Raw genomic sequence first — 20,722 nt, forward strand, 5'->3', positions numbered from 1 at the left:
TTCGTGATTTCTTAAAGAATAAAACGTGTTCGTTACTGTCGGGGTTTTTCTTTTTGGACAATAGTGACATCTAGCGGATAATTCCTTCAAGTGCAATAATAAAACCTTATTACTTCCGGGGTCTCGTGTGAAGAATTGAGCTAATTTTTCACATCAAGTCTAGCTGTTCTCGGTGCTGCAGCTGCAAGTCTGCGAGCGTTTGGTTGCTTTTGTCGTCATGTATCACCTGCCTGTGCTGAAGAACAGGCGCACTCTCCTCGAGAGAGCAGAGAAATTCATCTCGGATATTTACTTCACTGACTGCAATCTGAGAGGACGGTAAGGTTTCTTTCATTCAGCTGCACTGACGTGGAGAATCCGAATTTAACGATGTAGTACAGCAGAGATAAAGTTGTTGCTTTCTGTTACCTTATACGTCAGCGTGAGTCTCCGTGACTGCAAAATACTGCGAGGGGAAAATGCAATTTATTTAGCCCATTGCATTTATACAGAGAGTTGTTTTCTTAATAACTGTGGAAAGCATGTATGCAATATTGCAGGCAACATTGCGTTAAGTGTCCCAGTAGTTATGATGCATTAGAGTACAACTTCCTTTAAGTGAAATGCACTTTTTTTTCCACTTTTCTTTATTGTAAAAATTCAAAATGTGACTTTACCACAAAAAAGGCTGCTGTAGTTTAACTGATATTTTCATCAGTCACACAGCCAGTATGAAAGGACTTTCTGATTTTAGAGTCTCAGTATAAAGGTATTTTAAAGCTTCAACGTGGAAATGGAGATTATGATTTATGATTATGGATTTCTATGAATTTTAAATGGTTTGGTCTTCCCAGGCTTTATGGAGACTCTTGCCCCCTGGAATCACTTGCCTGTTTCCTCACCCCTAAGCGGATCACGTTCGCAGAAGCTTCCAAACAGATCTTTGACCCATGTAAAGTTGGCGATACCTTTGGACCAACGTAAGTAAGATTAACAGATTTTTATCACTCTGGGATTTATTATTCCCTCTGGTCTTGGCACTAATCCAAGTATGATGATTGTTGAAGGTGGTGGACTTGCTGGTTTAAAGTCACTCTGAAAATCCCAGAGTCCTGGAGAGGAAAAGCGGTTCATCTTCTGTGGGAAAGTGATGGAGAAGCAATGGTTTGGCGAGACGAGCAGCCTGTTCAGGTAACGCAGCGGCAGATTTATTTAAAGGCAAAGGTGCAGAAATATTCGGCTTAACCTCCACCTTATCCATGCTGTTTGTATTTGTAGGGCCTGACTAAAGAAGGTGAAAAGATGAGCTACATCCTCTCTGAGTGTCTGCAGGATGAGGAGCCGCACAGGTGAGTTGATCTGATCTTATTTTTGCTGAATCAGCAGCAACCACATCTTTTAGACAGCTTTAACCCCAAATTTACGCATGTCTGTGTCTCTGTTTAGTCTCACCCTGTATGTGGAAATGGCCTGCAACGGGCTTTTTGGAGCTGGTCAGGGCTCTCAGATTGCACCTCCAGATCCAAACCGGAAGTTTTCTGTACAGAAAGCTGAGCTAGTTGTATTCAACGGGGATGTAAGAGAGCTGCTGACAGACTTTGAGATGCTTGTTGACATTGTAAAGGTACTATCAACCAAAAATAGTGCATGATGATATATTACTTAAAAAAACATTGTAAGCCAAACATGACATTCTGTACTCTTCTTCACAGGAGCTTGGAGAGGAAGAGCAGCGAGGCTACCAGGCGCTCTTCACCGTCAATGAGATGGTGAACCTCTGTGACCCCTCTGACCCCAGTTCTTTTGCTAAAGTACATAGTCTGGCAGGCACCTTCTTCAACCAGCGGAATGGAGAAAGCCAGCATACTGTCCATGCAATGGGTCACTGCCACATAGACTCGGGTAATGTTTTTATTTTAGGGTTGATTAAGTCCTAGTTGAGTCCACCTGGCCACACAAAGTGTCGCTCTTTTCCCAAAGATGACCAGTTCCACTGCAGTCCAAAATGCAATGAGAATTGTAGGGTGAGCTCTGCCAAAGTAACAAACAAAACAATCCAGACTATGAGAAGAAAGAATTCAGGGGGGGTTGCAGCGATTCAGAAACTAGGGCTCTATTCCAAAAAGCAGGTTTAACTAACAACTCGACGTAAGATGAGGGAAACTCAGGTTTTCTTTTCCAGAAAGAGAGGTCATTTCAACAATGAGAACTCAGAACCACCCGGGTGGCTGACACTGATTCATTTCGTCATTCATGGTGCCAAACTGTAGCGGAGTGAATTAAACTGCAGAAGTTTACATTTTTACAAACACCTAAATGCTATTTCGTATACTTAACCATAGTGATTTTAAAGTCATTCAGTCTTCAGTATATGAGGTCGGAGAGCTAATTATGTAACAGATTTATAATCAGCTCAGAATAAAATCTGTGTGTCTATGAGTCTAACTCTGTGGACATTAATGGTGTCAGATAGTCAGTCTCCTTGTACCGCAGACATTTACTGTATGTTACTGTAGCAGTCGCAGTTTAACAATGATGTGCATAAAGCTTTAGAGGCACAACTCACTCAGTCATTTGTCGTGTTTGTAATCAGTTGCACTTACTGAAAATATGTATGACCGCTGGAATTTTAGAGATGATGTGAACATTTGATTGAAGATGAGCAATGCAGCCTGCAGAGAGTTTGATTGCACTCTGAGGATTTCATGTTGAAATTTGCTCACATATTGAGATTCAGACATTAAATGGTGTTAACATTTTGAAAAGTATGGTGTCTGAAATTTAAGCCTTCAGATGATTCCGAGGATTCATCTGAAGGCATCATTGGCTCTGTAACGGCTCTGGATCAGGCCTACATCCACTTCGGCTCCGGTCATTTCCCAGCTCGTCCTGCCTGGAAATGTTATGGCTTTATTTTTCCCCAACATGATCTGTGATTTTTATTTAAAACGACTCATCCTCACAAAACTAATTAATATCTATAACAGCTGAGACATTTCTTATAACATGTTTGCCTTTACTGATAAAACTTTACATTTATTAAAGACTTGGAAAGAGTTCATCCACTCAGAGTTTATTCTTAAACTCAGAGCTTATTCTACTGCCTTCCTGGAATAGAGCCCAGGACTATTCACAGCAGATATTTTCAATATATACGACAGATCTCAAGTCGGCACTGCTCTCCTCACCTTAAGTAGTAATCACTATACTTTAACGTGGATGGAAAATGTCAATGCCACTTACAATATGCTGCTTAAAATGTGATGGCCGGTGTTGATGTGGATCTGCTGTAATAAAACTACCAACTCTATTTCCAAAACAGTCAAAATACTGTTTAAATGTAGATAAAAACAGAATTCAATGGTTCGCAAATCTTGTAAACCTGTATTTTATTAATGAACTTTATAGTAGCAGCATGTCTCGAATAAATTAGGATTGGGGCCAGGAAAAGGCTGGAAAAGTAAGCGGTACTAAAAAGAAACAGCTGGAAGAGCAATTTTGAAATATTTAGGTAAATTGGCAACAGGTCAGTAACACGACTAAGTATAAGCAGAGCATCTTGGAGGCTCAACCATCTGCAAGAAATCTGCGTCTACAATTTGTGGAACGATTTCAGAATAATGTTCCTCAGCGTAAAATTGCAAAGAGCTTAAATATCTCGTCATGTACGGCGCATAATATTGTCAAAGGATTCAAAGCACCAGACAAAATCTGTGGACAAGACCAAAAGTCATAATGAGGCCATTAAACAATAATAAATGTGATGGTCTTCAGGCTCTCAGGCAGCATTGCATTTAAAAACAGACTCTAACATGGAAATCATAATACAGACTTTTCCACTGAAGCCACGGTCTTGTTAGGAGCAAGTAAATATGGAAGAGGAAAGTATTGTTTATCTGCTGATCTGGCTGCTTGTGAATAAGGAAACAGCTGAAAAAATCTATGTAATCAGTTTTTTGGCCAGTCATCAGTTGTCCACTGAAACTCAGCACACTGGGGAAACTCACAAAGACAGGGTGAACAGCACCACCTTCGGGTAGAGACAGAGAATACCCACAGTCAGACCACATTTACAAATTATAATCCAGGTGGATAACAAGCATTTATGCAACATCAGTAACAGTACTGTGAAATGGATGAAAAAAATGTAAGAAATAGATTTCTATAGGTAGTATAGATTTTGTATTATTTTTCAATATACAAAATGTGAAAATCTAATAGTCAGTTAAGTTCAAATACTAACAATAATTATGATTCTTTACCCATAGCCTGGCTGTGGCCCTATGAGGAGACCATTAGAAAATGTGGCCGAAGTTGGGTGACAGTGATTCGTTTAATGGAGAAGAACCCAGAGTTCGTCTTTACCTGCTCTCAGGTAATTTCACACTAACATAGCTTTACATGTCTCGTAACACTTCTGAATATCTGAGCAGTCCCCACCAGTTTTGACTGTTTTGTTTTTGTGCAGGCCCAGCAGTTCCAGTGGGTAAAGAGCTGGTACCCTGGACTCTTCTCCTCAATTCAACACTATGTGAAGAAAGGACAGTTCATTCCAGTTGGAGGCACGTGGGTGGAAATGGTAAACTTCATCTTAAAAGTAAAGGCAATATCATGTAAACTGCCTTGATATATTTGACATATTTGCCTGTTAGGATGGAAATCTGCCTTCGGGTGAGTCCATGGTCCGGCAGTTCCTGGAGGGCCAGCGTTTCTTTAACAAAGAGTTTGGGAGGTATTGCAAAGAGGTATGAACTCATAAGAGTTAACCTTTCTGGCAGCTTATCAGCTACATTTCTTGAGGCTTTTTGATTTTGTTTTGATTTGATTTAATGTGAATTTTTTAAATGTCCCACAGTTCTGGCTTCCTGATACGTTTGGCTACTCTGCTCAGCTTCCGCAAATAATGCAGGGCTGTGGCATTTCCAACTTTTTGACCCAGAAGCTAAGCTGGAATTTGGTCAACACCTTTCCTGTAAGTGCACATCTCCCACAGTGCATGTCTGTAAAAACAGTTGAAGGTTTTAATTTTCAGTCGTTATTTCTCTTTCTCAAAGCACAACACGTTTTTCTGGGAAGGCCTGGATGGCTCGACAGTTTTAACTCACTTCCCACCTGGAAATTCCTACGAAATGAAAGGCAAGGTCGAAGATGTAAGTTAGATTAAAGTATCCAAAACACGGTGAATGCTGAGTCTGTTCTCATGAAAGATTTAATTCAGGGGGATCTTTCTCTGCCCACAGCTGGTAAAAACTCTGAAAAATAACAAAGACAAGGGCAGAGCCAATCACAGCGCAGCACTCTTTGGTTTTGGCGACGGTGGTGGCGGACCCACACAGCTCATGCTAGACAGACTGCGCCTTGTTCAGGACACAAATGGACTTCCTAAGTCAGTTCCTGTCTCTTACATTAACATGTAATTCATTGATAACAATGACCAAGGCCCAGAAATGATCCAGAAACACTTCTCTTGATCGATTTAGTCATAACTCTTCTTTTGTCATTTCCAGGAGTTTTTAAAGGGAAGGGTGTGTAAATCAGGTTGATTCAAGCTTGTTTAAATAAAAAAAAAAGGAAATAAAAAGGATGAGTTATGTCTAGCTATGTCATTGTGTTATTTTTACAAAATAGTACAGTAGATTAAATTTCAATAGAGTCAATGAGTCATTCAGTATTTGCGTCATAATAACTAACAAAGGTTTAACCAGAGATGTCATAGCTCGTGCTCATCTCTCCAGAGTCCAGATGTCCACTCCTGATGAGCTTTTCACTCGGCTGCAGGCTGACTCAGCTCTGCTGTGCACGTGGACGGGGGAGCTCTTTCTGGAGCTACACAATGGAACATACACCACACAGGCACAGGTAGAATAATAGTTATAGTCGTCATTATATAGTCCACAACTTGTTCATCTGTGTGGAAAAGAAAACAGACCACAGGGAGTGACCACAGTAATACTATTTGTAATAAAAAAATTTTTATATATATAATATATATAATATATATATATATATATATATATATATAATATAAAAATTTTTTTTTTTTTTTTTCTTTTTTTCTTTTTCTTAGAGTAGGTTTACATAGGATAGCGGCTTTGACAATTAGGTAGACTGTGTGGGAAGCTGCTTAGATCACTATACAGTCATGATTGTTTAATATATTTATAAGGAATAGTTAATTATTATGATAGAGTAGCTAGATAAGATACACAAGAGTATATAAAGGGATTTAAGAACTATTACCTGTAGAACAGAACGTAATCCTGCTTAGTACAGTGATTCATGCAAAGTTTATACCTTACATCTATAAAATTATGCTTCAGTTCAAAAATATTTCATGTGTTTGATTGCTGTATGTCATTTTAATTGCCTGCCTTTTTTTTTTTTGTTTGTTTAGATAAAAAGAGGAAACCGCCAGTGTGAGACGCTGCTTCATGATATTGAGATAGCCAGCAGCTTGGCGCTGTACCGCAACAACACGTTTCCATACCCTGCTGAGAAACTGCAAGAGCTCTGGAGGTTCAAACACAATCTTTATTGGACTAAACACTGTGAGTCTTTGTGTCTGCAGGTTGAAAATGTGTTGTTAATTTCCCATTTGCAGGCTGCTTCTACTAAACCAGTTTCACGACGTGATTCCTGGCAGCTGTATAGAGATGGTGGTGAAGGATGCTCTGAAATATTATGAAGGTGAGTTTTTACAGCTTTTAATTGCAGCTTAAATCAGCGCAGTGCTTATTTACAGTTTCCAGAAAGTTTTCAATGTTAACTATTTAATTAGCATAATATGCTGGGAAATTTCTAATTTGAGCCATTTGTATTTATTAGAGCTTTTGTAACTTTGTAATATATTGTAATATTTAATTTCGTTTAGGTAGTTACTGTTCTTACTGACCTGGAGCGCTGTGCCCCCATCATTTCCTCTGGGATTAATAAAGTATTCACATTCTGATTCACACATCCTGTCTCAGATATCCGCAGTGGTGGTGCCGCACTTCTGCGTGACGCATGTGAAGCCCTGGTGGCAAAAGGCAGCTCCATGGCAGTGTTCAATTCTCTGCCTTGGGAACGTCTTGAAGTTGTCCAGATTCAAGAGGGAGCTGAAAAAAGTGGTCTAGGTTTGTTGTGTATTTCCAGTATATCTATATTGTGCTCCTCACACAATGAACTTCATATCTGACGTTCACTGTTATGTGTGGCACTATAGCTCTGGTGAGAGCTTCCAGCATCGGTGTGTCTCCCGTGAAAGACACACCGCCAGTGACTCCGGTTTCTGTCACCGTTCAGGTGTGTGCTACATATAGAAAGATGATTGCATAAATTTCATCTATTTTGCCATTTGATTTAGTTAACTGTGTAAAATTGTAGGCTGATGGCACAGTCGTCATGGAGAATGGTCTTTTAAAGACAGCCATAAACAGAGATGGCACTTTGGCATCGCTGTGTTTGATCAGTGCAAACAGGTAAGACGTGTAAAAGGTGCATATTGTCTACTACTGTACTAGCAACAGTGAGTTTCTCACCACTGTGTTGATTTCAGGGAAAGCATTTCTGATGGTTGCCTTGGGAACCAGTTTGTCATGTTTGACGATGTCCCCCTGTACTGGGACGCATGGGATGTAATGGACTACCATCTCCAGACAAGGTTTCAGCCATTGCTGTCAAATGCATTTAAGTTCAAATATTTTAGTACTGTTCAGTATATCAGTATCATAAAACTAACAGAAAAAACAAACTTAATAGGAAACCAGTGGCAGAGGTGGTGCAGCCAGTTCATGTGGTGTCACCAGGCGGACTGCGGGGCAGTGTCAGCTTCACCCTGAGGATCAGTGATAAGAGCACAATCACACAGGAGATTATCATGGATGCCATGTGTCCTTACATCAAGTTCAGCACAGAAGTAGGCTGTAATGTTTCAGAAATGTGGCACTGAGGCATGTAAGATTTATTTTTCAGCAAAAAAAAACGTGCTGCGTCTTCCAATTTCAGGTTCAGTGGGCAGAATCTCACAAGTTTCTCAAGGTTGAATTTCCTGTGCGAGTTCGCAGCCCCAATGCTACCTACGAGATCCAGTTTGGCCACTTGCAGAGACCCACTCATCGCAACACTTCGTGGGACTGGGCTAAATTCGAGGTACGACACTGTAAAGCTGTGTTCACCTTAAAATTCACAAATTTTCACTGTTATGTCACACTTCACTGCTGTAACAAAAGTGTTACTCGTGGATGTCATTGTGTCATCCGTTTCCTTTCTCAGGTTTGGGGTCACAAATGGGCCGACTTGTCAGAGCACAATTTTGGAGTCTCACTGCTGAACGACTGCAAATACGGCTACTCTGTGCACAAGGACACAATGACTCTTTCCCTGTGAGGTTCCCATTGTTTATTTACAACACTCCTACAAGCAGTACAATTCAGGCATACAACATTTTAACTCCTGCATCTCACTTTATCTCAGACTGAGAGCACCCAAGGCCCCAGATGCCACTGCTGACATAGGGATTCATCACTTCACATATGCAATCATGCCACACACAAGTAAGTTATACTGTTTTTGTTTGTTTTTTTCCTTTTGATGTGATCTTGGAAATAGAGAAGTTAAGCTTAAACCCAGTACGTTTGGTTATTTGTGTCTAATGTAATATTGTGCTGTTTGTATAGGATCCTTCCAAGAAGCCTCTGTCATCCAGTGCGCCTACAACCTCAATTTCCCTCTGAGGTTAATCCAGTGCAGCCCCGACACTGTGCCCTGGAGTGCCTTTTCTGTGACCTCTCAAGCTGTCGTACTGGAGACAATAAAGCAGGTATCAAAGTGAACAATCAGATCTGTATCGTCTTGCGTGGGAACTTTAGACTGCCCTTCCTGAAAATAATGAGCTCATTTTATTCGCTTTTTAATCATTTACCACAACAGGCTGAGGACAGAGGTGGGGTGCTCGTAGTCCGCCTTTACGAGTCGCATGGAAGCAGCGTGACTGCAACTCTGAGAACCGCACTTCCAGTCAGGGAAGCTTGGGTGTAAGTGTTTCTATTTTAGTTTGGTAGTTTTTCTTTTTCCTGTGTTGTATGAGTAAAGCTTTGTCTTTTCCTCTTTTAGCTGTGACCTCCTGGAGAAGCAAGACCCCAACCAGCCAGTACCGGTTACATCAGAAGGAATCACTCTGGACTTCAATCCCTTTCAGATTGTCTCACTATTGCTGATCATGTGATAACATGTGGGATTTCACTAAGCCTTACGGAAGTGGAATACAGATCAACACTTAGACATTACATGAAAGCTAAAGATTACATTGAATTGGCTGCTGTTTTACTAACAGTTTACGAGGACACTTTATATGATTGGTACTGTTTATACGCCGTTTAAAAGTAATTTGATTTGATTATTTTGTATCAAATTAATAAACAATTTGTACAACAAGTTTTGAAGAAACTTTTTTATTAATAAAAAAGGATTTTTAATAGTATAAAAACATAAGTGTCCAAAGTGGGGGTGCCTCTTCTTTTACCATCCTACCTGGTCGTTCTCATGGTTCGTCTCTGTGACCCTGCAACAAGGACAGCTATGAGATAAATCAGTTTTCATTTCTCCCCACTAGGTAAAATATTTTCATTTTTACTCATGGGCGCACCTGCAGTCACTCCCACACTACTGGTCTTTCTCCTACGTGCATTTGACCTTGTTTCACGCTGGGGTGTATTTACTTCATGCGTCTCGCCAAGTTTCCTTCTCTTTGATTCAGCTTCCTCTAGACCTGCATCCTTTTCTTTCTTTGGCGTTTTCATCCCACCTTCCTGTTTGATCCTTGTTTTCCTTTCTCTGGCCCCCTGGTGAGATGAAACTGATGTTGGATACAAACGACTGTGCAAATGTCTTGAGCCACCCCTTGTTTCTATTTTTTTTGGTATGACCACCTTTATTCTTCAACACAGCCTGAACTCTCTTAGGCAAGCTTTCTTGTTGTTTCTTTAAGAAGTCTACAGGAATAGTTCTTCAGACTTCCTGAGGAACATTCAAAGCTCTTCTTTGGATGTTTTCTTGTTGCTCTTGCTTTTAGCAAGCAAGTTAAAGAAAAAAAGTGAGGGTTTGCTCAAGACTCTTGCACAGTAACATGGAGCTCACTGTTGGTCAAAAGACAGCTCATGCTCACCTTTTTCTTGTTTGTGTAATCATGGTCATCATCTTTCTTTGCCCACTTTTTTGCCTTGGGTGACTTTGAATCTTAAAAAATAAATAAAAATTAATTAATGGACATTCTCATGTACATTTCACCTGAGCTGCTAAACTTCTTGAGAACATTACCTTTTGGTGCCATGGGCCCTGGATCCCCCTAAAATTATAAAGGTAGACACATAATTGTGTGACAAATAAAATCATCTGGCTTTGTTATGTTGCATTTCCTTTAAACTCACTCTGAACCATATTGTTCTCCCATTATGGTCCCGGAGTGTTTTCATCCCGTCCACATAGTAGCACTGCAGCCATGCCTCAAAGTCGGAGAAGTCCCCACTGGCTGGATCATATCCTTTCCCACCTAAAAACCACGAGTTGTTAAACACTGCGTTCATCTCATGAGCAACTCATACTGTAAACACTTGACTACCCACCGAGGTTCACCACTTCCAGAGGGACTGTATGACAAAGACTGAGCAAGTCATCCGTCTGGTGTGTCATCAGTTTCTTTTTTGTTCTTACCGATGTCTTCTGAGAAGAATAAAACAAAGACACTGTGAGAAAGAGTCTGGGTTTTATGGCGTTATTTTTGTCCCTCTATTCTGAGTGCACGGAAACAATTTTGCAAGTGCAAAAATGTTGCATTTTGAGGAGAAAATTATTCTGAGCGAAGAAAATTCATTGCTGTGTGAAAGAAATGCATTTCATTGTTTTCTATTATTCATACACACACACACACACACAATAACAGCCCTTCTCACCCAGTTGTTGGCATTTGCTCTGGCTCAGATGCTCTGTGTGCTGACAGACATCTGCAGACCTGCTCTCAGTGTGTTGCTCCCGTTGTCAACATGTCTGCTTCCTCCACACTCAACTCTTTCTCTACACCATTATAAATGTACCACAGAACCAACCAATCACAGACTTGGATACAGAAATTCTGATTGGCTGTTTTGGTCTCCAATCAGCTCGCTAGCTACTGCATTCCAGAAACACTGTCCAGAGTGTAGCTAAAATCATTTTTGGTTAGTATGTTTAATTATTTTATTTTAGAATATAATATAAAGACCATTTTTGTTTTTAATCTAGGTTAAAACAAACCACTACACTGGGTTTAGCTACACTTTGGACAGTGTTTCCGGAATGCAGTAGCTAGCGAGCTGATTGGAGACCAAAACAGCCTATCAGAATTTTTGCATCCAAGTCTGTGATTGGTTTATTTTGTGGCACATATATAAAGTGTAGAGCACAGGTGTCGGACTCCAGGCTTCGAGGGCCAGTGTCCAGCAGGTTCTAGTGATTCCTTGATCCAACACAGCTGATTTAAATGGCTAAATTACCTCCTCAAAATGTCTTGAAGTTCTCCAGAGGCCTGGTAATGAACTAATCATTTGATTCAGGTGTGTGGACTAAGGGTGAAATCTAAAACCTGCAGGACACCGGCCCTTGAGGCCTGGAGTTCGACACCCCTGGTGTAGAGAAAGAGTTGAGCATACAGGGAGCAGAGATGTTGAGAGTGGGAGCGACACACTGAGAGCAGGTCTGCAGATGCCTGTCAACACACAGAGCAGAGATCTGAGCAACAGCAAATGCCAACAACTGGGCAACAGGGCTGTTATTGTGTGTGTATATGGATAATAGCAAACACTGAAATACATTTCTTTCACGCAGCAATGAATTTTCTTCGCTCAAATTAAACTTTTCTTTGCTCAAAATAATTTTCTCCTCAAAATGCAACATTTGTACTTGCAACATTTTTTATGTGAGCTCAGAATAGAGTCACAAAAATAACGCCATAGGGTTTGGGAAAGTTATGTAAAAAAAAAATCACTTTTTTCACCTTTGTGTCTGACTCATTTTTCATAGGATTCTCATTTTGACATGAATCGTCCGGCCCAAGACCTTCCAGCACAGTTTTGGCAGCCACAAAGGGAGGGATGTTAGACCTAGGAAAAAAAAAAAGGGAAAGAACAGTACTGAAGGTCTTTTCTTTTAGGAAACAAAAACACTCTTGTTAGCTCTCTGATTCAACAAAACCTTGTGTAGTTAAGCCATTGATATCACTGTTACTGTTTCTACCTTCAGTCATCACTAATGAAACAATCCATTTGCCGTAGTTAAGGTCTTCAATTATCTGTATAATGGGTATTAGTAAAATTAAAATGTTTCAAAAATCCTGTATGATTTTTTTATGAATGTTTACACATCAGTCAGAATAAAAATGGTAGAGCAGAGTAAATCTTTCGAGGGGTAGAGATATGCACCTTACTTCAGATTTGGTGATAAGATAACAATTTACCGGTCGAGTGCAAAGATCTTGCTGTACATCCTCATAAGATGCTACTGTCTAATTAGGTCAGTATGAGTGCGGCCCTCATGCTAATCTATGTAATGTTGTCTTTGCGCATCACCTGAAAAGGATCTCAGCCCTCAGGTAGTTTCCAATACCGTTGAAGTACTTCTGATTGAGCAGGACTTCACAGATGGGTCTGTCAAAGGCTCGGTCAGACACGTGTGTCACAACATTCTCCCTGAAAATGTTTTTTTACTGATCAGTGTGGCCGTGCTACTGTATTGCGTTGAGGCAGAAGACGCAAGTGACACTCAGCATCACTAACCTGAATTTTTTGTACTCAAACATAACGCAGGGACCTCTGCTAGGCTGCCAGGTCCCGTTGGGCTCCCAGCTCCCAAACCTGCGAGGATCCACAAAGCTAAGTACTCTGCAGGGCTTCTCTTTGGAATAAAAACGCAAGTGGGCATGTTTGGGCAGCTCATCCTCGCTGGTGAAGCGGAAATAGCCTGACATCCCAAAGCGAAAGACTATGTCCATGGGATGTTCCACTTGTCCCGCTTTCACTCGCTGTTTTGGTTCATCTGTCTTTATGGGCGTCAGCGTGAGCTTCACTTCCTTCCCTCTGGAAGCAGCTGTGATGCAATAGGCCTCAGAGGTGAAGGGCACATCAGGGTTCTTGCTGACCTCTGACTTTATGACGGGACCACTGAACAGCACTCCTTCACACATTCTGTTCACATACAGGCTGGCCAGGTGGAGCTCTGGTCCCTCGGGCATTTTGGCTGAACAAATAAGGTTGGGCTGAAACTTCCAGAAATAAAACTTGTCATCAAATATTAGGTCAAAGCTTATGTCAAAAAATGTCACTTCCAGGCTTATAACATTACTTCCAAATAACGCATGTTTCAGAACCCTGTGTCCTCTATAGAGTGCAGGAGTATGGGTAAAACCTTCTCACTTGCAATCATGACTGTAAATGTTTACATACAGCTTTGGGGTTAAAAAAAAATAACACAATGCACATCTAAAAAAATCTCAAAGCTTTAACATTAAACTTCAAACCTGAGGTTCTCCTGAATATGCTCTTAATCCAATCACAGCAAAATACTGCTCTGTGTATTTGCATAAACCAAAACATGTTGTTAAAAAAAATGGCAATGCTGCATCTTTATCAAATTAGAAGTACATAACTCACCGAAACCAGGAAACGGAGCTCGGCGTTAAGTGCGATCAGCTTGTAGCGTTTACTGTCTGCACGGCAGCAGCTGCTGATATAAATTTACAGAGGATATGTCTTTGTGCTGAAATACCGTGCAGCTAAACGTTTGACCAATGCTTTTATCACATGCGTAACCAACAGTGTTACAAAACAAGTTGTACAATCACCACGCGCCAGTCATTAAAATGTCGCGAGACCTGCACAACCGTGACAAAACCCACAATTTCTTATTTATTTTTGGTCTAATGTGTACGTGTGTTTGTTTGGTTTTCATTCTTAGCTGTTATTATTCACTTAAAACGGCTAAAATAAAATACTAGACTTGGGTTTCCTAGCAAATAAACCGATGCATGATGGGAATTGTAGGCGCTGCGGAAACCAGGAAGTGATTTCCAACTTTTTTAAAATGTCTAATATCTTTGATCACATTGTTAAATTGGCTATAATCAACATCATTTACGGAGGCGTTATGTATTAAATAAATCATATGTGTCACAAGTATCTTATGGATTCGGTGTTATTGTACCTACATTATAATCAATCCAGTTCTTTTTGGCCATCACTTTTTGACGGATACGTTTTACATTGTTTTTATTTATAAGCATACAGAGGTAAAACACAAATAATTAACATAATTAAATGTGTTGAGTGATACAAGCAACATCTTTTTTAAACAATGATCATTATTTTTTTACTTCAGTAACAAATATCACACAATCTGGACACATTTCTACTAATTTTTACTAAAATGGTAGAAAAATACAACTAAATATCAGTTGAGAGACACAAGGAATTACATTTTTTTAGGAAGAATACATAACACTGTACAACTTGTAAGTATGGCACTTTAGGCAGTTAATCATCATTATCGTCGATTTTCAGAAAGTCACGTCTGTTGTTCATTGTAGTGAGTTCATTAGAACCTGGGCTTGTTTGAGCTCTGAAAAAGTACAGAGACAAAAAAATAACATCACAGGTCTGGCAAATTAAAAGACAACAAAAAGGGAAGTATTTTAAAAGATACTGAACTTACCAGCAAGCAGCACTCTGAACTTGTCAGCAGAAACAGACACCACAGTTGTCTCTGGGGCACCTGATTCTGCTCCTTGCCTCTGCAGTTTAAGTTGAATTGTTGGTTGATTCACCTCCCTCAGTTCACTGGAGCTCAAAGTGTAGTCCACTCGCCAAGAAACAGAGTCCAGTCGACCCACTGATCACAAAGCAGAATGCCAGTGCTCAGTCATCAACTTCCCAGCAGCAGCCATCATTAATTTTCTCTTCTTTCTTGAATAGGAAGGGCAGAAATACTTACATCTCAGGCTTGTCTCTCTTAATTTCTCCCGCAGTGCAACATGCTTGTCTTCGTAGGACTTGCACAGCCCTGTAGTGTGCTCTAAAGAAATATTGAGTAGAAAAAAAATAATTTGAGTGTTTCAGCTGACGATTAGCTGAAGAACTAATTATGCATTACCAGACGACTAAAAAGAAAATCTAACAGTTACAAAGTCCTTAGAAGTATTTCATATTTATCAAATAAAATAAACCTTTTACTATTTCTGAAACATAACATACAATCTCAAAATCTCAGGCAGAAAGCCATCTGTCATTTTTATTTATAATGAAACACACAAAAATCATGGTGAAACTTTGGGCTTCTTATTTTCCAAAGGGTGGACTGATGTGGCACAGATGGCCTTCCTGACACAAAGCTGTGGTTTATGCAGGGAGGGACCACTGGAAGCGTGCTAGCTTGTGTCTCCACTCAACCTCAAAAGAGGGATTGTCCATGTGTAAGGCAAATGTGTTAACACCACTTTTATAGAGTTGTTGATACAGCAATGCACCACCCAGTCTGTAAATCAGCATTGCCTTTGTTGTTCATGATGTACTGCTTTTTTCTTTTATTGTCAATCCACATTCATAGAATGTAGTTAAAAAGGAAAGAACCAACACAACAGGCCATGAATAGGAAACAATAGAACAGAATAACTTTACTGTCCATGTTAGTGAACCAAAGACAGTTTTCCACTAAGTCAAAAATCAATTCACAATATGAAAAACAATGATAACAATCAGCATGCATTCATACACATGCACACGTTAAAAAAAATAATAATTACAGAAATACATTACAGCTTCTCATTTTTCAGTATACCAGTTTCACTTGGCAAAAATGATCCCTTACACACCCATTTAATAGCTATAATATCCTCTGACATCATCCTGAGGACATTTGTTAAAAAACACAATAAATCATTTTGAACTAATGCAATACAGGAGTTTCTAAAATCCTTCCTCTATTATACTTCTGTGCTCATACTCTAGAAATAAAATATTAAAATCCTGTAACATAAACTCTGCATTTAGCTGCTCTTGTTCCACATTATCCCCATGTGAGACATTTCCCCAGGATATTAGATTAAACTAGTCACTTGTGTTTTTGTTAGAAAGTTTGGCTGTCCTTGCTCTTGGCAAAGATTCAGGCATGAGAACAGATTGGTGCATATCAAGTTGTAGACTGCATTTATTTTTACACCAACCTTTGGACACAAACACACAGGCTTACCTTTAGGCAGGCCAAGCTGTTGTAGCTCACTGGATAGAGATTCACTGTCAACATCATGCTTCGCTGCACTGGAGAAAATAAAGCTGAGCACTGCCACACTAGCTTTGATGTCTCCGCTCTCTGCAAAATGGTTGATTGACACAAAACAGCTTATCTGACAGAAATTGTAAAAAAAAAAAAAAAATTTAAGTTGAACAGTGTTAAAGACTTATGTGTAAGGCAAATTAGATAGACCAGGAATGCCGCACAACTTAGTGCATTTACAATGTGTAATCACCAATTTCTGTTCTTCCATAAAAAAAGAATTTTAATGCTTTAAAGCCAATTCTTGTGCACTTATGAACCCCTTTGAGTGCTCTTGCTATGTTTTAATGACTTTCATGAAGTCCTGTTCTAATAACTCACCTGTCCAGCCACTCATTCATGATAAACTACAAAGTGGCACAGTGAGAAAACAGACTTGTGTCAAACTGACCCATTTGTTATCATCAAGATCATCACTTGTCATGCGATCTGGGTCTCTGGCTACTACCATGTGTCTAATCAGCGGTGTCAACAGAAAAAACATGCAGGCTCCAAGCTCAAAGGTCACACGTCAAGTCAGGAGCACAAACGACAGAATGAATGAGAATGAGGCCTGGCCACTGAATTCAACCCCCAAATGTTTAAACTGTTAAGACACTATTCTACTGTAATGTTCTCAGGGCCCAGAAGAAGAAAACTCACCACAAATGATGTGAACTCAGGGTTGTGCTATCATGCCTTTTAGCAACTACTAACAACACTATGAAAGCTCAGAACTTCATTTCCACACCAACAAGACCAGCTTCAGGCCAGCAACCAGATTTGTTTGTTTTTTGTAGCTTTGTACTCTTCTCAAATATGAAATTAAGGTTTAAGAAAATATTCAATATTTTAATATGGTGGACTTTGCTGCTTTTTTAGACAGTGTTAGAAGCTGCACAGCACTACTTCCAGAGAAATTAACCTGAAGCTGAACCTGACAATGTTCAAATTTAAATGAGGTAGGATTACTGCTTTTTAACAGGCATAGTCACAAAACCTTTTTATCAAGGACCAAGCAGCCAAAGACTTAGAGGCACATGTGTAATTTACAAAATCTGGGTTACAATATCTCCCCCAAAAAGATTCAAAATAATATCAAAAATACACATTCATGGAAATAAGCTTGTACGGACAGGGTGTGGTTTGCAACAGTTGCAAGGTAGGGGTGATGCAGCAATATCAGGGGGCAGTGCCACAGGAGGCTGGCTGGCAGTGATCACCTAATTAGGTCTCTCCTGTATTTTATGCGTTAGCATCTTGGGAGGGTGTGCGGAGAGAGGAGTCTGAGTTAGTGGCAGAGTAGCTAGACCTGTCCAGGGAAGCTCAAACAATAGCCATCGGTCAAGATTGCTTTCCACAAACAATGGTTTATTGCACAAATACTGTGTCTGCTGTGTCGTTTTGGAGTTGCTTTAACACTATTTTAAGAAATAAGTGGGCTCATAAAAAAGTCAACTTAATGAAACGCTAGTTATAAATAGTGTTTAACAAAATAATAGAACTCAACAAGCTAACTGATTCAAATGAGAGATTAACTTACATAGTAACTGCAGAGGCCATTTGGTTGGCCTCTGCAATCAAACCAGCTCCACCCCCAGCCATCATTCCCCCCTAACTACCACAACAGTTAAATGTTGCGTCATTAACAAAAATAAATAAATAAATAATTTCCATCTCAAACCATCAAATACATGTAACATTATCTGATCGATCATGCCAGATTTGCCTAAAAATGTTGTGATCCATAGTTTGGAGATTTTATATACATATCTTTTTTATATATTTTCATACTTTAAGTACATATTTTCACATTTTAAGTACATTATCTTACATAGTAATTACACATCTTTACAGTTAATACATAAATATAAATAATAATAATAATAATAATAATAATAATAATAATAATAACAACAATAATGAATAAAGTGAACAAATACTTGTATTCCCACAGGGAGGGTTACTGGTCAGTTAGGATAGGCAGATGTTATGATTGATCAAATGCACGAAGATCAAATATTATAAAAATATAAAGTTGGAACTTCTAGAATCTTGAATCTAAATAGAAAGAGCCAGTCATATGTCTGCAGACAGAAATGTTAAGCGCCTTGAAATGTAATTGTTGCATCTCTCTCAGAGAAACAACACAAGAGACACTTACCAAACTTTGCATCTGCAGTAAGCTTTCCGACTTTTTCATACTGTAAATGAAGCAAGAGAGAAGACACCACAGATGTGTGTGTGTTTCAAAACTACAGTCTACATATGACGAGCCTGTAGAAATGTCCAACAACTTACATCAATGCCCTCTCCAAGCAAATCCTTCAGCACTTGAGCACAAAGTAGCTTCATCTTGACACTTGACTGTTACATTAATGGAATAGAAAATATATTCGTTATAAAAAAATTTTTTTAAATCAATAAACTGGTGCCAGTAACAACTTTATCTCTTATGGTTTCTTTTACTCACAATTTTTGCTAACGTGCTGATTTCGGCAAGTACCCAATCTGGGCAGTCTAAGTCTCCACAGAAACGGAACCGCTAGGACAAAGAGGGTCACTCATAAGTTCATACACTGTGCAAAAACTACAGTATTTACAGTCACAGAAGGCTCGAAAAATGGGCTACTGGCTTAGCCTGCTTGCTAACTAGCAGCAGCACTAAACCTCGACGCCTTTGAGGTAAATTATCCGTCATTGCGTTAATACGTAAAGCGACTATATAATCGGACAATTTCACAGAATTATCAATGAATTAGACAGCATTAAATAATGAGATAAAGAGCGAACGAGCTTACCATGGTTGTTGAAGAAGGAAGACAACCGGAAGACGAGTTTTTTTTCTTTGCATCTAATTGGACGACGTCTTAGGTCACGTGACGGTCTGGCTGCAGCACCCTTGTTCCTCCTTTTTTTGCAGGTTGTTCTCACTCTCCCATTCTCTCTCTTTCTGAGTTAGACAGTTTAGTGTGGGTTAGATGTAAGGTCCGCATTTATTTTTTCATTTAATCAGAGGTTTAGTACTATATCATAAAGTACACGCAGGTGACGTGCATGCGCATGGTAGAGCACGTAAGCGTGCACAGTTAACATAAATTAGTCAGCTATAACTGATCACATATTCATACATGTGGAATGGGGTGGAATGGGGTGGCACGTGGCACCCTAATTTCGCATATCGTTAGCTTCATAGCATAAGTGCCTAAGTCATTTTTTGGTCAAATTGAGATTTTTGCCTAACTTTACTCCCCTACCACTGCTGCATCATCCTGTCCGTCTGAAACACAAAACACAAAAAAATGACTTAGGCACTTATGCTATGAAGCTAACGATATGATGGTGCCATTTATTAAGATAAAATAGCATTAACAGTTTGAAGATGGAATGAAGGTGAGTGTCATTATCACTCTGTGTGCCACACCTCCAAATCACATGACCAGCATGCGATTAAGCTGACATAGCAACAAGCTGCAGCCACGTTGATTCTGTATTTCAGCTTGTGTTGAGTGGACTTCAAGGTTTGATAATTTTAATGACAGGCCAGTAAATTCGGAATCACGATATCTATATATCTCTACATATATCTACACACGTATACATACATATAGGTACACATACATATACGTATATGTACGTATAGGTACGTAGACAGACAGACAGACAGACAGACAGACAGATATGCCGTTTGTATTTATTATGGAGGTTGTACATTACAGAAAATCAAAATGTATAGTGTAACTGAAAAGTTTAATTATGTGGGCTACAGAAAATAATTAACTTACAGACTATATTTATATGAAACATGTTTATACTTACTGCATTTGAATCAATTTAACCATATGTAACACCTGCACATGTGTTTAAAAAGGCTTTGATTTTGCCACCCTATTTGATTTCTATGCCACCCTCATAAAGTTATGACGCACACCTTCATGTTCATCTCTACCTGTCTGAACATCTTCATCAGCACAGTTCTTCTCCCTGGACAATTTCTCTGTCTTTCTTTTTCGTTCCAAGTTCATTAACCTCACAGCCTCATGGAAAAAGCTGCACCTCAGCCTTGTTGTACAGGTGTGAGGCTACGCAGCCTTCTTTGGGGGGGGGCAGATTAAACCACTCTTTGCAGCACTTTCTTATTGGCTTACGCAGTTTCTAATCATAGAGGAGTTTAGGATGCTTTCAACCACACAATCTAACAAAGAAAGTAGAGCTGCACCGATGACATCCTGCTTCAGCCTCACCAGCATTGGTGAGCTTAATAATATTGTCTGTATTTGTGAGTAATTGTTGGACATATGCGTACACAGGTAGTTGACTGTGGTCACCAACTCCACAGCTTCTGCTCTAAGGAGGGAATGAGGCATGTGAGCCCGTCCTAAAATTCACCACCATCTCTTTCATCTTCACCCCACTGATCAAGAACAAGTTC

At 39.6% G+C, this 20,722-nt stretch overlaps 3 protein-coding genes across 6 annotated transcripts; 1 reads left to right on the top strand and 2 right to left on the bottom strand.

The window, feature by feature from the left end:
- The first annotated feature begins 119 nt into the window (after nt 1-119).
- Nucleotides 120-9,393, top strand: man2c1 (mannosidase, alpha, class 2C, member 1). The gene is made up of 26 exons (XM_005928769.3): nt 120-318; nt 834-959; nt 1,047-1,170; nt 1,258-1,328; nt 1,426-1,603; nt 1,692-1,881; nt 4,248-4,354; nt 4,448-4,558; nt 4,632-4,724; nt 4,835-4,951; nt 5,034-5,129; nt 5,220-5,365; nt 5,715-5,838; nt 6,374-6,495; nt 6,581-6,666; nt 6,948-7,094; nt 7,184-7,263; nt 7,345-7,439; nt 7,517-7,621; nt 7,720-7,876; nt 7,966-8,109; nt 8,233-8,342; nt 8,434-8,513; nt 8,637-8,779; nt 8,890-8,993; nt 9,073-9,393. The coding sequence occupies exons 1-26, from the start codon at nt 218-220 to the stop codon at nt 9,182-9,184; spliced, it is 3,069 nt and encodes a 1,022-aa protein (XP_005928831.1). The 5' UTR covers nt 120-217; the 3' UTR covers nt 9,185-9,393.
- A 1-nt stretch (nt 9,394) lies between these two features.
- neil1 (nei-like DNA glycosylase 1) lies at nt 9,395-13,770 on the bottom strand. 4 transcript variants are annotated; one of them, XM_014335649.2, is made up of 10 exons: nt 13,638-13,770; nt 12,765-13,249; nt 12,558-12,677; nt 11,987-12,092; nt 10,581-10,674; nt 10,386-10,507; nt 10,276-10,303; nt 10,124-10,194; nt 9,605-9,800; nt 9,395-9,520 (listed from the first exon to the last, which is right to left on the bottom strand). In XM_014335649.2, the coding sequence occupies exons 2-10, from the start codon at nt 13,217-13,219 to the stop codon at nt 9,486-9,488; spliced, it is 1,227 nt and encodes a 408-aa protein (XP_014191135.1). In that variant the 5' UTR covers nt 13,220-13,249; nt 13,638-13,770; the 3' UTR covers nt 9,395-9,485. The 4 variants fall into 4 exon arrangements, with proteins under 4 accessions (XP_014191135.1, XP_014191133.1, XP_014191134.1 ...); XM_014335647.2 differs by having other exon boundaries at nt 10,581-10,677; XM_014335648.2 differs by having other exon boundaries at nt 10,581-10,677; nt 12,765-13,243; nt 13,638-13,769.
- On the bottom strand, nt 12,026-19,239 carry commd4 (COMM domain containing 4). The gene is made up of 9 exons (XM_005928770.2): nt 19,092-19,239; nt 18,764-18,835; nt 18,592-18,657; nt 18,455-18,494; nt 16,228-16,347; nt 14,974-15,054; nt 14,695-14,871; nt 13,638-14,601; nt 12,026-12,092 (listed from the first exon to the last, which is right to left on the bottom strand). Exons 1-8 carry the CDS (start codon nt 19,092-19,094, stop codon nt 14,561-14,563), a joined length of 600 nt encoding a protein of 199 aa, XP_005928832.1. The 5' UTR covers nt 19,095-19,239; the 3' UTR covers nt 12,026-12,092; nt 13,638-14,560.
- Between the last annotated feature and the right edge of the window lie 1,483 nt (nt 19,240-20,722).

The sequence above is a fragment of the Haplochromis burtoni genome, unplaced genomic scaffold (genome assembly GCF_018398535.1).
Source record: "Haplochromis burtoni strain Fernald_Lab_line unplaced genomic scaffold, NCSU_Asbu1 Contig_114, whole genome shotgun sequence".
Taxonomy (NCBI): Eukaryota; Metazoa; Chordata; class Actinopteri; order Cichliformes; family Cichlidae; genus Haplochromis; species Haplochromis burtoni.